The sequence below is a fragment of the Trematomus bernacchii genome, unplaced genomic scaffold, assembly GCF_902827165.1.
Source record: "Trematomus bernacchii unplaced genomic scaffold, fTreBer1.1, whole genome shotgun sequence".
Lineage (NCBI taxonomy): Eukaryota > Metazoa > Chordata > Actinopteri > Perciformes > Nototheniidae > Trematomus > Trematomus bernacchii.
In genome coordinates, this window is record NW_022987689.1 from 1,796,417 (window position 1) to 1,814,464 (window position 18,048).

At 38.9% G+C, this 18,048-nt stretch overlaps 1 protein-coding gene across 1 annotated transcript in view; it reads right to left on the reverse strand.

The window, feature by feature from the left end:
- Positions 1-11,076, reverse strand: part of agap3 (ArfGAP with GTPase domain, ankyrin repeat and PH domain 3) — a 114,837-nt gene extending 103,761 nt beyond the window's left edge. The window contains exon 1 of the mRNA XM_034137521.1: positions 10,131-11,076. Coding sequence (XP_033993412.1) covers positions 10,131-10,500 — 370 coding nt within the window. The 5' untranslated portion in view covers positions 10,501-11,076. The remainder of the gene's footprint in view (positions 1-10,130) is intronic.
- Positions 11,077-18,048: the final 6,972 nt, after the last annotated feature.

An 18,048-nucleotide genomic window follows, 5' to 3' on the forward strand; every position in this document is an offset into this window, starting at 1 on the left:
AACATTTGGCCAAAGAGTGTCACAGGAAGTGAGTTCTTTTAAAGCTTGGAGCCCATATCCTGTCCTCAGATGTTGAGTCCAGAACGGGCCTGCGATGGTGTTCCTAGAGGGCCTGTTGTACATGCAGTTCACATACCCCACCACATGACACGAAACCTGGGTCACGGCCAGGGGGGATTCAGCAGTGGAACAACTTTAGGGTTATTCAAGTCTGGGGAAAGCAGGAAACGGGCGTATAAACAATAAATGGGGGTCACATTACATTTCCTCTACAAGCGATTCCCACAGAATAACACTTCACAACAAACCCTACTTAAGAGTTTGGCTATGATTCCCAAAACAAGTGATCAAAAATATCTCAGATGTAAGCTGTGTAACAGATGCAGACACTTTATTTAAACCAACTGTCCACTGCAGCATTTATTTTAACAGTTACAACTACATTTACTTTTTTCACATACACCAACCAAACAAACTGGGATAACAAGTGCCTGGCATGTTGCCCGAGTGAGTCCTTTGAAGGCAGCAAGCACAAGGCCAGAGGACATGCCACAACACCATCAAAAACAATGACATCTACAAAAGGAATGTAGGACCTGGGTGATAACGCTCAGCTGGCACATGTTAAACAAGCTGTACTGACAAGAAGTGCAACCTCAGAAAAGCAGTGCTGACAACGCTTACACTATTCTTAGTTAAATAAAAATAAACTGTGAAGAAGAAGTGATAAGTTATATAGAGTAAGGATATTCTATTAACAGCAAAGTGAGAGTAAATGTCAAACTACTGCATGCACACGTTTAGCCTTAACTACTATAGATCAATCCACAGGAGGCTACCCTTAGGGGGGCTTAGGCAAAAGATGAAAATAACAGATTTTATCCTCACAAAATCTGGTTTATATCTAGTTTTTAAAAGATCTGCGGGTTAATACTCAGTTAGGTAAAAGCTGTAGTAAAAGTACTACATAGGGACACAGCAATTCAACCTTTTGCCCATCACACATCGGACTAAAAAAGTAACTTTTAAGTATCACTCCACCAACCTCGTGCAGAAACAAACTCTTAGCAGATTGCCTGACGCAGAACACTGTGACATGTCCCTGAGCTCTTTAGGGAATTACATTGAATTTCCACAGCCCTGAATCCTTTAAATAGCGCGCGTGTACTCAATTATATTTCTCTCTGGGAGCAGGCATAGCTGTCTTCTATCAATAAGGCTATAGCTAGATGTGTGCTGGCTTAGTCATACTCACCATTATGGCCTCACATACTGTAGGCAACACTTCCTTTATCCGGCATTTTCCTCTTCGGTGAAGAAAATTAGCTCCCCGAGGACCAGAAAAGTCCCTGTAGGGGTTTTCCTCTTTTCCTAAATAACTGGATAACCAATATAAGATCAGTGCTTGCTTATTTAAACAGTGTTTTATAAATTACAATATGCTTCTTGCGCCAGGTTGATTTTTTGCAACAATTCTTCTTTCATCCCCAAATAAAAGCGATCTGAATCATGCCACAGTTGAATTTCCAGAGACAAAACCGGTCTTAGATTACCATTTCCATTCTGAGGACACTTCATTCCTCACCATGATCCTCTAACCATCCCCAACCTGGATGAGGCCAGAATCTTCCCACAGTTAGTCACGGGACTGCTGGCAGGCTGAGGGGACTTGGAGGCATATGCGCCTTTCCATCTGTTGCTCACTCACGGCTTTCCAAACCCCTTCCTCTGTCAGCAGCCATCTGCTTCCAGCCCTACCCCACTGGCAGGAAACATGAGCACTTCCACCATAGGATACGGATGATGCACACATTGAAAAAAAAAAACAAGAACCTATAGCATATTTTTATTGTCTCAGCCATAAAAAGAAAATAATAAAATGACGAGAGGGAATTATAAATATCGTAAAACCAGTGAGTTATGATTAGATTATATTATCCGTATATCTGCAACTTTCTGGTTTGATCAATTCATTGATTGTAGAGCTGTATTCATTTGAAACTATTTTATTGATTTTTAAAGTAAACACGTGCTTGCTTGTTGAGATTTGATGAGTTTTTCTTTTGTATTAGGATAGCACACAATGGATACAGTAGATAGAGCACCTGACATACAAAACAAGCCACTTGAATACAAATCCTTGGGCTTTCTGTTTTCTGAGATTTTATAGACAAATTGTTTAACTTGGAAAACATTTGAAGATGTATTGATCATTAAAATCATTAGAGTCAGCATTGATCTAGAAAATTGTTAAAAATGCACCACAAAAACACTTATCATTCAAGAGAAAGTAAAGCAGCACATTCTCACAGTTGAGCTGCTGAGATTCTCATATCCTTGGTGATGTCGATATTACAGTAAATGTTGTTATTTAATTGAAGTCACATCTTCTCAATTGGCCATATTAGTTCCAATCTATCATTGTCAATATAACATCATGATATATTCTCAGAGACTCTTCAGTTCCCTCATTTTTCCTTTTAATATAATAAGGCCGCTTGATGCTGAACAACCACAGATCCATGTATGGCTGGGAAGAACATATTTTATTCAGTATTGAAAACCCAGTGATTCAAAACGAACTGAGCACAGAATATCAATGGCTCTTCCCTTCAATAAAACATTAGATCAGTACTACTCCACACGAGCCATTAACAATCAGAATACAACAGATATAAAACAACCATCTACTCTCTGCCCATAAGAGATTAGGGTACTCGTTATAATAAATGAAAAAACCCTGACCAACTCGACCCCACCCTTCCACATTCAGAACACAAGAAAAAAAATTAGCTGTCCATCAATGGGAGAGAGAGAGCCTTTGTTCAATGGCACAATGGAGGACATTCTGTTGTGGAGGATAGCGTCACATTCAATAAGCCATGCCATAGTGCTGCAGCAGGGAGAGGACAGCAGGGCTGATGCAAAAATGGCACTCTGACCCCACAGACCTCCCAACGCTCTGTTTACAGCTCACCAATTCAGCTCATCTCCACTGTCAAGAGTTGGGTGCCGTGTTCAAATGTATTTCAATTGGGATGGAAGGAATGCTCGGAAGCTGCAGATGACAGAAACTTTATAGGCTCAATCACATAACAGGGAGTCTTTTGAGAGTGTGACATGTACAGGCCCCGTTATCTGACGTGCATCTGTTCGGGGAAAAGTCTGTTACTACTACGCTCCCAAGAATAAACCTGTGACGTAGACGTGATGTGAAGTGTTTTTTCAACACATGGCTGAAACCTGAGACCCTCCATGCTTCACACAGAGGTGCTTCAGTTGTTCCAGATGCTACAGAGCGAGGATCTGACATTAGCGGCGTTCACACCGGAGTACTTTTCACCGTATTTTTCGCGTTTAGTTCCGTTAGTACCCCTTATGTCGCGTTCACACCAAAAAGAGCACTTAATCTCGGGAACTTTTACCCCCATTTTTAGTGCCTGCTGAGAGATGGTACTTTCCTGGGGGAAAAAAGTGCCCCAGTTCTGATTGGCTGGGCGAATTGCAAACCACGCCCCGTACAACTCTGAAATGTTTTGTAGAGCCGCCATTTTATTATCCTGGCATTAGCATTATTAGCATTAGCATTCGCCCAGTGCACAAACGCAGAGAGACTAACTTATGGCAACACAAAATAAAACATGGGAGCGGTGGAGATGAGGAGGTGTCGGCGTTCCGGCGATTTACTCGGAAGGCTTCAGTAGAAGCTGCTGGGAGTCCCAGCAGCTTCTACTGAAGCCAGTCCCCAACTCCGGGGACTTCCGGCCGGGGACTTCAGGTGGCAGTATACGCCGTGAAGTTGTTTGCGGCCTGCCAGTAAACCCAAAGCAGAAGAAGATGAAGTGACGTCAGCGGCTCATTTGCGTAATCTTCCCTCAGGGAAAAGTACTCCGGTGTGAACGCGATCTGTACTAAATGCCCTGGAGTAATAAGTGCCGGGGCACTGAGTGCCGGCACTAAATACGGCAAAGTACTTGGTGTGAACGCGCCTAGTATCTTAAAGTGAACGGGAAATCAGAAAAATAAGCTTATACTTTTATCAAGGCCCGCTTGGGTGAGTTGACATTGGCACTGGTTGCACATTTCAGGTGTTTGGAGTAATCGGTGTTTCATCACATCAAAGAGGCCCAATAAGAGTTGGAAGACCTTTGAGAAATGAGTCAATAGTAAGCTTTAAAGTCGTTTTTGAACTTTGAAAAGAGCCAGGCTAGCAGTTTCATCCTGCTTCCAGTCTTTGCTTCCAAGCCAAACTAATCTTCTCTCTATAAAAGGAAATAAGTGAGAGTAGTATCAATCTTCTCATCTTAATCTCACCAATGCCCTGTTTCTATGGCATGATACAGATCGGCTCCATTCAACTTGACTCTCTTTAGGTACCAGTTTCTTTATCCACATGTAACTGCTATGACAAGGGGGCACATACTGAATCCTTCTATTGGCAACCGTACAGCAAAATGACTGTACTTTTAAAGCAAGTCTAATTTACTTGATGACAAACACGATATGGTGGTTCGAAGATATTTGCAATATGTCTGTCTAATGGAGGTGGCAAAAAAGGGTTGGTATTTGAACTTAATATGCTAGAAATTGTATGTGTTAAAGGCCTCAGAATAAGGGAAAAATAATAAGTGTCTAAACATTTCTGAAGATACAGATGCAGTGTTTAACCTAAACTTTCAATGTGGCTCAGTACCCAGAAAAACGAAAGAACAGGCCATAGTTGGGCCTATTCCATGCTTCACAGATGTATTTAGATGAGGATTTATTTAGGCACAAGATCTACAACTAGTAAATACTTACAGAGCTACTCTGTAAACACCAGCATTCCACATTAACAGCAATTTACATCGGCATACCCTGTGAGCAACACAGCTGTTGGTATTGACTTACATTTCTAACTCTATAACAGTTTCTAATCCATTTTCACAGATATGGTTTAGAAAAGTAATGAGCACATTGTTGGGACTTTACTTGCCAGAAGTAGCAGCGGCATCTTCCCTGACACAGATGGCCCACAGTGACAACTGTAAGCCAAGTTCCTCAAATCATATTCAAACCAAACAACCATGCACGTACATCTCAACCTTTAAACAGTCACAACTCATTGAAAAACCTCTGTAAACCTACATATATAAAGCAGCATGTATTACATATGTAATGAATGTTTATTTATCAGGACTTTGTTTCCCATCATGATTCTTGAATTCAAATACCAAAGCTGTATTACTTAACTTCTGCTGCATCATGACAGCTCAATGAAAACAGTGTTGATTAAGATAATTCAGTGTTTTATTTCTCACTGGCCATGAGGAAATCAATCTGGCTTTAGCAGCATTGGGAAGATGCATTATCATCATTCCGTGCTTTCTATTAGATGAGCACTCTACTTCACTCTCCTTGGCAATCGACTACAAGAGAGATGCAGTGTGTACCAGGAGCTGCTGAGGTACCACACAATGCCGACAGAGCGCTGTGAGGCTTCAGTCTGTGTGCTTTTTGTATCGCTCTGTGTCGTCCCTATTGCTATCTGATCACACAATGTCCCATTGTGCAGCCGTATTAGTCCTTTCTTGAAATCCCAAGCACCCCTCTTGAGTAGCAGTGGATTTAGGTGACTGCAGGAGCTTTTTAAGTTTTCCAAAACACAGTTATTGGTCAAAATGCAATATATCTTTACATCATTGTACAGAATGAACACTTGGCAAATGGAAATCATAACCTTCTGGTGAGAAAGTGTGATGCCACTTTGAGGCTAAAAAGTGTAAAGAATTTACTGTATGTGCTTATTTACTTCATATGCGTGGCGTGCATGCATAGTACATCAACATATCTATTCAATTAGCTGCAGAACATCTTTATGCATGTTTGATAAGAATACCTAATACCTAAAGAAAAGTATTCCCAGGACATCTTGTTAATGGAACACTCCTCCACATTGAGACAAATAGCTAAAAATATAACTGGAATCACAGTACAGACAGATAGCGTTTCTGCAGCTGTCTTCTTATCTCAGTGATCTGAATTTTATTTACAACCCTTCATGTATTTTAACTCCCTTATCAAGTCTCTGATCCAGGCTCTGGCAACAGTCAGATGACTGGTGTATTAACAGTACTGTTAAAGGGAAGCTTTAAGGGTTACAAAAGGAAAACAAGTTGTGGCAAGTCTTACACAATACATGTTGTGCAACAGTACATTAACAACTTTTCTTATTGCTATTTACGTAATTCTTTGGCCTTCAACAAACTTTTGCCGCAGCATCAATGTCACTTCCCAGTGAGGCTTGATGATGGCCGCTGGCAAGAACACTGGCCAGGGTAATTGCTGTGATGATTAACAGAGCAATATCAAGAAAAGTGACAGATTTGGCTTTTAATTATAGAAGCTCTTTATGTTCCATTAAAGGACACAGTTGCAAAGAGTTCCTATAAACCGGTTGCTCATGGATGAAGCAGTCCTAGACTCAATCCCCGCCTAAATATGTAGTTTAACTGGCACAACCTTTGAAAACATTTGATGAATTAGACCAAATCGCTGTCCAGGAAATTGCATTTCTTAGTTTAGCCTGATTGATAAAGGATTGCCACTCTAGCAACCCCAGCATCTATTCCTGGGGATTTCATAGCATATGTCAATAAAGGTCCGCAGTCCTTCGGGTCACAAATCACATTGTGAATGGTATTGTGATTTCAAACCAAGCAAAAACCCCAAAAGCCCAAGCGGCACATTTTCAGGTGAATTTTGGCTATTTTAAAACCTGCACATTTGTTTGGGATGTTTTCAACTAAATTAACCCAGACTGAAAAACACTCAGCCAAGTGGTATTCCTGGATAGGAGGACTGATTGGCTTCCGGGGCTCTGTGCAAATAATGTACGCAAGCTGCCATCTATGGTGTGTGTATGTTTGCGTGTGCACTGTACCTTTTGGAAAATTGGAGAAAATAGGCCCAAAAGTAAGTTTTTGCCCCGGAGCCCGAAACAGATTACCCAGCAATGCTTACCCAAGCCTCTTGGATTAGTACTGAAACATCTTCACGACTTTAAGTGAATCCACTTGCCAACCACTTAGCTCTACTCTATATTCTGGGCAATGCCATTTTGCTTGCACATTTCCTGTCCTGGTCACTCTTGCAGCTTATCATCAATTACACACTTGTATAATTTAGATTAGCTTTATCTTCAGTCCAGTATTCACAAATATTAGTCTAATAATATGAAGGGAATAGAACAAATAATATTTGGAAATGAGCATATGAATTAGTACAGAAACCAAGCAGTACTGCAAAATAACAATATACAAAAAAACAAATTTCTTGTCATCATTATGTTATTAAGGGGTTATTAATCCACAAAACAAGAGGGGAAACCTTAGTAATAATAGGAATACATTTTGTAAGGACTGTAATTTATATTCATTCTTTCTTCAACATTTCCAGCTAAATTCATGAGCCACTGGTTCCTTAGCAACAGACTCTGCAAGGATGCAAGATTGAAGAGGAACAGCTCTGCAGTTCCTCTGAGCAGGTGAAGACAAGACGGCCAATGTCTCCTGTTGCAGCTCTTCAAAGCCTCTTGAAGTTACCGTAATTAAGGCAACTGCATCTAATTTAACAGCATGAAAACGTACCAGAATGTACATCAAAGCTAAAGCAATGGGTTATTTTTCCCCAAGAGGACATCCAAATCTGTTATGCTTTCTGACATTACAGTGTATGCTTAGAAATATCAATTCACTGCCTTTCTTCATACACATAACGTCAAAGTTTACACCATGCAGGCTAACAATGTCTTGCACTGAACCATGAATAAACGATTACAGGGCGAATACTTTGCATTTCTGCTGTTTTGTTGTTTAGCAGTGGATTTTTGCTTTGGGTTAAACATTTCCCAGTTGTAATATTTTGTATAAGCCTGCAGGTGTGGACACAGTGCCACAACTATCCCAGTATTGTATCTATTCCCCAGGATACCTTTACAAATACAGATGATGTGATATCCTACTGAGAGGTTTCGTATTTCAAACATCAACAATAAGAATCAGGTTTAGCATGCAGCACTTTAGAAAGCAGGGGCTTGCTAGTTTTTTTCGGGCTAATGTCCAGTCAGGGAGAAACTTAAAGTAAGATTTTATTTTCTAACCATCAGAAGCCACATTAATGCAGTATATGTTGTGTTTTGAGAACAATACAAAGATACAGTGGCCTTAATAGTAAAGTGTAACACCACAAAATTCCTCCTAAAACTACTTTTATTTGTCTATGACATCAACATTGGTTGCTGAGGGAGGAGTCCTCCTTGAGTTCAAGTGTTTGCTCATATTTTACAGATTTTTTAAAAGGCAAACAACGACCTTTCTGTTTTTAAAAGGTACATTTAAGAGTTAACTCACAAAAGGCTCCAGTGTGGTCTTATCAAGATACAGAATAAAGACATGCCTTTATTGAGCAAATTATGCAACAATCCCAAAGGCATCATAAAAGAGGGGAATCATCCGTTCCTCAAAAGGTCCAGCTGAGACACCACAGGGCCCACCAGTTGTTGCTTGTTTTCACACAAGGGTGACTTTCATCTTTTATTTGGATCCATTTTAAACTTATGAAGACTGCCCAACCCTCTACTTCAGGTTTTATGGTGTGGTCATTATTATGATGAGTCAACGTGTTCAAGGAATTTTCAAAACTCAGAAATATTATCGAGGAATTAACAACGGCTAATCAAGGATAACAAATATATATATATCCCTGTCTGCTGTGCCATTTGCAAGAAACATGGAACATCCTAAAGCATTTTCAGTGTTGACTACGCATCAGATTTCTTATAATAATGATGAGATCTTCTGTCTCTTGATAGTTATTTTGACCCTAACCCTAACCCTAACATGTCCATATCTTTCATAAAGTTGCGTTGAGCATGTATTTTTTGAAAGCATCTAACCACACGTCTGATTGATCTTGGCCATTGGCATGCTCTAACTGCATCACCCTGAATTAATGAAATTCTTAAATTGTACTCGTCACAACTAAAATACTTAACCGTTGAAGCGATTCCATTACAATATCCCTCTCACTGAAAACTCATAATCTGTGTCAAAAAGCTAATGTTACTGAAACTTAATTTTTGAAGCATAATTGACAACTAAACATGTTGCTGAATTATAACGGTTACTGCTTTTAAGATAAACTGCCATTATTGTCCTTTTTTTTACCATATGTGTGTGTTTGGATCAAGATAATGCTACCAAAGACAGTATTAGAGCAAGTGGTGAAACATGTACATTCAGACCGTTGCTGTAATACTCCCCAAGACCCCTGACAGCTCCCTTTGATGGACAGTCCACTGACTGCTGTGTCACACAGCCATCGATTGGATACATGGGCGGGTAAGTAGCAGGGAGAAACACATGAGAAACCATCACCATAATTTAAGCTGTACACATCTTGACAGTGCATCATCATTGTATTTGACAAGCTGCAGTAGCTGGTTTACACTCACTGTCATCCTTTCCGGGTCAGATAATAACATTTGGACTTGATCTCCAGTGTGTGAAAAATATACCCGGTGATGGCTTTCCAACACACTCAAAGATGTCCATCATCTCTACTGGCACATAATTTCTTCTCTCCTGCACCCTGTGTAACAATACTGTGTGTGCCTCTGCATTGTTCAGAGTAATAATTAGTTTGATGCAACATGTGACTTAGCATTTTCTGCCTCTTCTCCACTGACATGGGTTCAAATTAAAATAGGGTCAGACTGTAGTGCATTTGAAGCGTTTCCTTTGGCACATGCCATTGAACAGCAGTAACAGTCACACAATCGCACAGACTGCCTCTTGTGAATGCAATTGAACATCCTATTGTTAACACTGCAGTGTATGGAGGCAATTCCCTTATTGAGCAGGGCTATGAAATCGGCTACGCCCCCAACCGCCACAGCCTCAAAGTGTGATTGTTGACACTGTGCTTTGCGCCCATGACAATGTGTACATAAAAGGAAGGGAAACGAGACCCCCCCTCAAAACAGACACTAAAACACAAACCCCCCCCGCAGCACTCACTGAATGAGAAACACCAAACGACAGCGAAAAACCTAGTATGACCCCCCCCCCCCCCCCCCCCCTCCTACTCACCTTCAATGGAGATTACATGCTCTCGGATCTGGTTCTGCAGGGCCAGGTCATCGATGCGCTCGATCAGGTCGTAGATCGCGTAAATGTTCGGGTGGACAGACTCGAACCGATGGATCTCTGCCCTGATGGCCGCTGAGTTGGACAAAACAAACTGCGAGCCCGCTGAGCCGGCTTGGGAACCCTGGCCAGAAACAGTCCCCGACCCGAACTGTCCAGCCCCTGAGCTTGCAGACGATCCGGATCCGAACTGGGACGGGATGGACTGGGGCACCGGGACGGGGACTGGCGCCGGGACCGTGCCTGGAGTGGGCATGGCTGGCTGGGACTGCTGCGAGAGACCGGACCCTGGGACGCTCGACTGGAAATTCATCTTGTTTTTTAGGAGCGACTAACTCTTCTCTTTCTTACAACACAAATATGAAGACTAGAATTTGGGATTCGAGCGATGCGAACAAAAGAAGTCCGCGCGAAATGATGGTGTTGAAAACGATCGGCGCAGAAGCATCAATAGTTGTTCACCAATTGCAACAAAACGAGGCTCTTGCTCATATTATTAAAACTTGACTGTGATTCATTTTCCGTTTTTTGGCCAGATCTGTCCACGGCCCTTTTTGTTCTGTGGCTTACAAACCCGCAATGCCTACCACTTGGACACTCCTCTGTGGGCTGCACCGCTGTGTTGGTGAAAGCCGTTTTCCTTAGTTGCTCTGTTTGAAGGAGACAATGGGCTAGGCTTCAGCACGGCGCCCTGGTCCACTGCCTTCAATGCGTTGTTTCTGCGCTGAAATGAAATAGCGTTTAGTCTTCTTTGGTCCAAGTGGTCCCTGCCCAGCGCCCTCCTCCGCATGCTGAAACGTCACCCAACACGTAATTGTACTTGAGATGGGGGAGGGTGTGATTGGATTTGGTGGAGGGGGAGAAAATCGCAACGTGCACATCATTATAATAACCTACCTGACAGTTATGCAACCACACAAAAATGACTACTGCAAGATATACATGTATATGAAATCATTTTGGGAATATCATCCGTTGCTTGTAGCTGTTATTGTCTCGATTAAAACAAAAAGCTTGTATTTCATCTGTAGGCCCACACTTTCACTCGTACGTGCACGCGCACGTGGACGCGCAGACACTCACAATATGCTATTTGTTTAGGGATTTATTTGCAACAATATCAATTATGACACATGTGTATCCCCTTATAACTCTAAAATATGACATGTTTATGTTTTACTTAATATTTAAAAACTGATTCTGGGTGGATGTCAGATTCAACAGATGACACAACAATGGCAAAATACTGTTTATCTTTTTGACTCACATTATGTAGAATTGTATTCAATTAAGAAATCATGGTCAGGATAAGTAAAATTACATTGGGCAAACCATAAGAAGGCATGCATATAGGGGAGTCTTATTCTGTATTGCACACACCCTGGTGTCATGTTAGGCTAAACCTTTTCCACCACAGCATCCTGCATACAAAAATCCCTGCATGTTTAACATTTCTTGCAGTAATGACTCTTATTAAAGTGGTGTGATATGGTTCTTAATGAATCTTCCTTTACTTAAAGAAAAGAAAAGAAGATACAGAGCCACCTGCTGGTTTGAATGCACATCACTACAACAGCTGTTCAAGGCCAGATGACTGTGACAGTCAGTCAGAGCTGTCCTGTTGCAGCATGTGGTGTTGCAGATAATGTCTGATCAAACAAAGGGACAAAAGACATTCATGTATTCTATGTGTCTGTAATATGGCATACTCTCAGGTAAAATGTCTCGCATTCTTTGTTGCAGGAAAGAAAACTGCGCAAAGATGAAAAAGTTATATATAAAAAAAGTAATTTAAATATAATCATTGGGGGAAAAAAGAGTATTATGGCTCCTGAACTCACAGGCAGCCTGAGCAGTGAGGCTATTTTCTCCCACGCCTATAACACAAAGGGCAATAATACTTTTTTAATTATTTTTCCTCCCAGTATTACAGTTCGAAAAACAGCTTCAATCTAGAGGTTAAAACTGGTTTTCATCAGTGTGTTGTCCATGGGACGTACTCAAAGATGATCCAGACGACACTCATTTTAGCATTTTCTTTTGAGTTTTTAAAAGGTGTTATATTAAGCAATAATAGGCAATAGTTTCCTATACTTTCAAATGGCTGCTATGTATAAACTGAATTTAATGCTTGTGAAAGTCTGTTTTTCTTTTGTATATTTATGTAATGATCTGCTCTGTTATGTTACCAAACCCGATGTGACAGCATGGATGATGATGCACATCTCCGAACAGCTGCAATATGACACATCACTTTTTATTCTTCAATACAGCAGGGTCACTTCAGAGAAATTATACATTCAGTAGCATGAAGCACCTGCTGTTTTGAGGATTATCATCGTTAACGTCATGAGGTAATGGCAGATGTTGTGCCTTTATTTCTGTGTCTTTATTTTGTGCTTCCCCAGGTGCAAGGGAGATTTACTCAAATCCTGCAGAGCCACTGTTACATAGCTGTTTGCCAGCTTTTGAATGTTCTCGGCGTGACTTTTTAAAACATTGTCTAAATCTGAAGAGACATATTTACCTATCTTTATGTAACAATAAGCCACTTCTGCAAAACACTTCATGTTGTGAGTGTTATCTTCAGCCTTCTGCCACCATCTGTTGACCACATTAGGAACTTCCCCTTCCAAACACATTACCATGCTCATCATGTTGCACTCCATTTTGGTGTAAACAACATTTATAAGCAGAGATGATTGTTTAATCTGGCTGTAGAGATTTTGTCACTCTCCAGTTCATTTCACAGCAATGTTTTGTTTATTAACAATTTGCATAACAATTACCTGCCTGTTGGTGAGCTCTTCTGATAAATATATAGCAGCAGGAAGCAGAAGAAGAAATTGTTGGATCTCAAACAACTTCACGTAACTGATTATGTGCAACTTGTAGGCCTTACTCAGAGTTTCCTGCTCTCTGCACTCATCATGAATTATGTAGTTAATTATCTGGCTCATTTAGGATGTATTGGCACATGATGATGTTGGCACAGCCATTATGTATTACATAATTAGCAAAGTGACACAAGAGTCGCCTGCAGGGCTCCACTTTTTTGGCAAGTGGCTGACCAACGTGTTGTTATATCAGTAAGTGTAAAACAAGCCATATAGACACTAAGGTAAACAAAATTGTTTTCACACCTAATACTGCAGACATGTCTGTATTTTATGAATGTATCTCTGCGGATGTATTTATTGATCTTACTTTTTTGTATGTGTGTTTTCTACTTGAACTTCTTTTCTAAAAATCTTCCAGTGGACAGTTCTATTCTATTCTATTAGAGTTTCACTATAATCACAAAACACTAGCACATCTGCTTCTTGTCAATAAATGTAAGGTACAATTATAATGCTACTGTGATGTCCATATAAAATACACTAAACTAAACTCAGTTTGATGTAATAAGTCATTTCTCACAGCAGTGTATGAATCAGACATGATTTGATGATGGCCAAAATGTTATTGAAGGCGAAAAAACGTCATTTTAATTTGTTTTTTCAGACATTATTTAAATACATAATGTCCAGAGTCATTTACAAGTGAAAGCACCAATCTACATCAAACACTTACAGAAAGAAAACGAGAGTAAACACTTTGTGATTAATTACGATTAACACTTCATCTTATCTTTCTTTTTTTGTTTGAATAAATGTCATTATATGAAATAAGTTAAATGTCAGTTTAAATCTGTTTCACAGCACTGCATAATGACCTAAGCTTTTCGAGCATAGTATCTCCCAATTGACTCATTTGGGGTCTTGATCCAAATGATCTGCGGAGCCTCTGAGAACTGCCCCCGGACACTGGGAGGCTCCATGAATATCAGAGCAGTTTCACTGAGGCACAGAGAGAAAATAATGAGAGAGAGAGCCAACATGTATTAAACCTGTCTGAATTATTGATTCTCAACTTGCAGAGCATTAAGTCTGAATCTTCTGGCTGATTTTTCTCTTTATCTTGATAAATCATTGCGGCATTAGGTTAGTCTTTAAAACATTATTATGTAGGTGTCTGTGCTCAGTTAGGACAAATAAGGCAGTGAAATCATATACAAAAGCACTATATAATTATTAAATGTATAATAATGATATCAATTGTGCCCCCTTACCCCTCATTTGAACTCTTGTACGTCATTGACACCCACAGTGGTCAGACATAATTCAAACAATGACACACTGTTTATTTTTTCTTATAATTTCTCATGAGTTGAGTTTCCTGTCCGGGTTTCAACTTAACATTTCTCATACCATTTGAAATTTAAAAATGTATTTAGTTTGTTTCTTTTTGTTTCTTCTTCTTTTTTTACATGTGTTCTTTCTTGCACAAAGGATTACCTTTCAAAAAAGAAATATTGACCTCCACAAGACTATCAGTTTAAATAAAGGATAAACAGGCCAAAAGGTAAAACCATGGCCATTAACTTTTACTCACAGGCAATTATTTGTATAGGGCAAGTCCTGTCACTCATTTAGCATCTCAATAACTACATACATGTGACTTCTGTTGTACACAACAAGGAGCAAAGTAATGTTAATGGTTGAATTGAAAAATAATCTAAAGCTGATGTTATTGACACCCCATTTACTTTTGAGTTGTATACTCATTATATATAGCTGAAGTTATTTTTTGAGCATAAGTTTAACAGAAGGCAATTCTCTTACATTCACATACAAACACATAGTGAAGTGATCTGTTTTCAAAGGACATTCAAGTCTGGGTGAACACTCCCTTAACATGTCTCGTAACGCATAACACATAAATACTAATATTTCATACATTACAAACATCATGCCAAACAGGAATGTATGAAAGTAAAAAGGGTTTCTTAATAAAGGTAAACAAAACATTGTTTCAATTATGTCTGAGGGCATACTGATTGAGTCACATTAGAGACAGCATCATGTTAAACTGCACTAACTGCAGTAGGAAGGAATGAGTCCCGATTGATTCTCTTTAGCGTTTGAGCACTCTAGCCCGCAATCCAGACACATTAGTTTAAACTACCATCAAAGGATGCAACCAGAGACAGTATATAAGATGTAACCAGAGCGGCACAGAGAGCCACTGGCCTTCATAAGCCCAGGCCTCGCAGAGATTTCAGATAGCTGCGTCTGGATCAGGCCAGTAACGCCACTGGCTGTTTCAGCTCCACTCTCTTTTCTATTGCTCAGTACAACTTCAATTTCTATTCTTGCAATATATATATATATATATATATATATATATATATATATATATATATATATATATATATATATGTTTTAACCTTTTCAATTACTTATCCTACTATTTTTCAAGTTACTTACATTTTCAAATGGTTAAGGCATTCTTTTTTCCCACTCAAATTCAAAAACTCTAAAGGACCTTGGGAAATGATACTCAACACAGATTGCATTGCACATTTGTCTACTGATAGTATCCCGTTTTAGTTCGTACAATTCTAGAAATGAACACTGAGTTGGGAGAAAATGTGGGGACATACAGGTGTATACAAGAAGGTAACCCCAATGCTGTTGTTTGGGGTTCCTGGAGACCCTGCACCTTTAACAACTAAAACTTTGTTTGTGAAAAATGCTTATATAGATATTTCATTTCATTTTAATATGCTTATTTCAGAAAATTATGCATTACTGTCGGATTTCTGTATTTGTGTTACAGTGTTAAAACATTTAAAATAGGTCCCAAAGAGAGTCAGACATCGCTGAGGTCTATAACTGACGGACATACGTCACTAAATAGGATAACATACAATACATTTCCATGTCCGGGAAAGACTTTTTGGCAATAAATAGACACACTAGCACTTGCACATATACCATGTAGTTTATCAATATATGTGCTTATATGGGGTAATTATTGGTTATTTTGGCATTTTTGTTTCCCACATTCATTAAACAAGCTCTGTTTGGGATTTTAAACCCTGACCCCCCGGTTAAAGAACTGCTTCCTATTTACACTAGTGCAGTGCAGCTCAAGGTTACAACACAGGAGTGGAGCCTTTCTAAGGGTTACAGTGACCTCTTGTACAATGACTTCATGTACTTTACAAGAGTTTACTGTAGGTAAAACATGAGAGTTTTTAACTGAAGTGATATATGGTGGTGTGAGGGGTAATAAGAAGATAAAGAAAAGGGTAACACCCATTTGTTTCCATTTGATGTGTTGGGTGACATAATTGATTGCACAACAGTGACTTCTACTGGACGTTTGTATAATAAAACATTACAAAGATTTAAGGGTCAGTTTATCTAAATGGCAAATAATAAAAAAACAAATAATAATAATAATAATGGGTTTCATTTATAACGCACTTCATATTTGAGTTAAAATCCCGAAGTGCTACAAGCAGTGAGCATGGAACAATATAAAACAGTACACAACACGGTAGAATTGAATAAAAAGCAGTAAAAACAAACAATAAAATAAATAAATAAAAGGGTAGTAATAAATAAAATAAAAGGAAGGAAAAAATGAATAAATACAAATCATACATGAAAGGTTATTAGCCCTATACCTTTGCTGTTGTACTGGAGGTAAAGGCATCATTTTTATCATTCAACTTATGTCACGACACATTTGGGGACTGGGGCTTTTCGTTTTTTATCCACTTGGTAGCAATTGTATTTGTACTTTCTAAAAAGGTTGCTGTCAAAGGTTGCGATGCAAAATGGGATAAATTACAGCAGTCCACTAATTGTGGTCTGCAATAATCATATCAAATCAAATCAAAGGTTAATCAACTCAGGGGCTCGATGAAAGACATACCAATAGCCTATATAGTATATAGTATAAAAAAGGACCATAAAAAAAACAGTATTGATGTTTGTTCGGGGGGATGTAAGAAAAGTTTAGTTGCATTATACCTTCCTTAGTGGTTTCACTCAGATATTGAAAATCAGTTGCTGTAACTTGGGGTGATTTTATATGTATTTTTGTTACTGTTTGTCTTTGAATCCCTAAAAACATGTGTTATATGACAATGAAAAACGTATAATTAAAAAAAAACACCTTTAATGCAAAACAACCCCTAAACTACCTCCTCTGCAGCATAATAGGATCGTCCACACACTGCAGCCTGGCCTTAACCACACCCCTTCTCATGTTGCAGCAAAACACTCGACAGCGTTTTTTTCCTTTAATTTCCCAGAATACACCTTGAAGTCCAGTGACGAAAGCACATTCAGATGAGAAACTCGACACAGTTTGAAGAGCCGGATCTTTTGAACTTATTCTCTAGTGTGCACATCTTTTATTAACTTAATGGATCATAGTAGGTTTACAGTATATGTCTTGTATGCAACACAAACACTTTGACTAAGAATACGTCTGTATGTAAAACACTTAATATAAATTGTATTATGGTAAATAAAATGTAAAATAATAGATTTTATCTGATTCTGTCTCTGAATTTCTATGATTTAAAAAGATTGTTATGGCAAGCCAGTAAATATTTGGGAATAAATAAAGGAATGTTTTAAAACATATAGCCTATATATATTAACATTACAAATGTTTAATTAAACGTATAATATGTAATTACATTATTCTAATTTAATTATAGTCATATTTATGCAATAATGTAATTATTTATGCTTAATGAAGGTAGTGAATGAGGCAAAAACGTAATTTATAATAGTTGTATTCAAATGTAAACATTTTTTATTAGACTCTGGTACAAACTTAAAACTTTGCATGCATATAAACATTCAGCATTTAAGATACGGTACTTAACAAATATGTTAACATTTTTGTATATTTATATATGAGTAGTTAGTTAATTTAGTTTGCAAAATAGCTGTGTTACACTGGGTTTCGGATGGGTGGATCGTCTACGTAACACCCATCAGCAGATGACAAC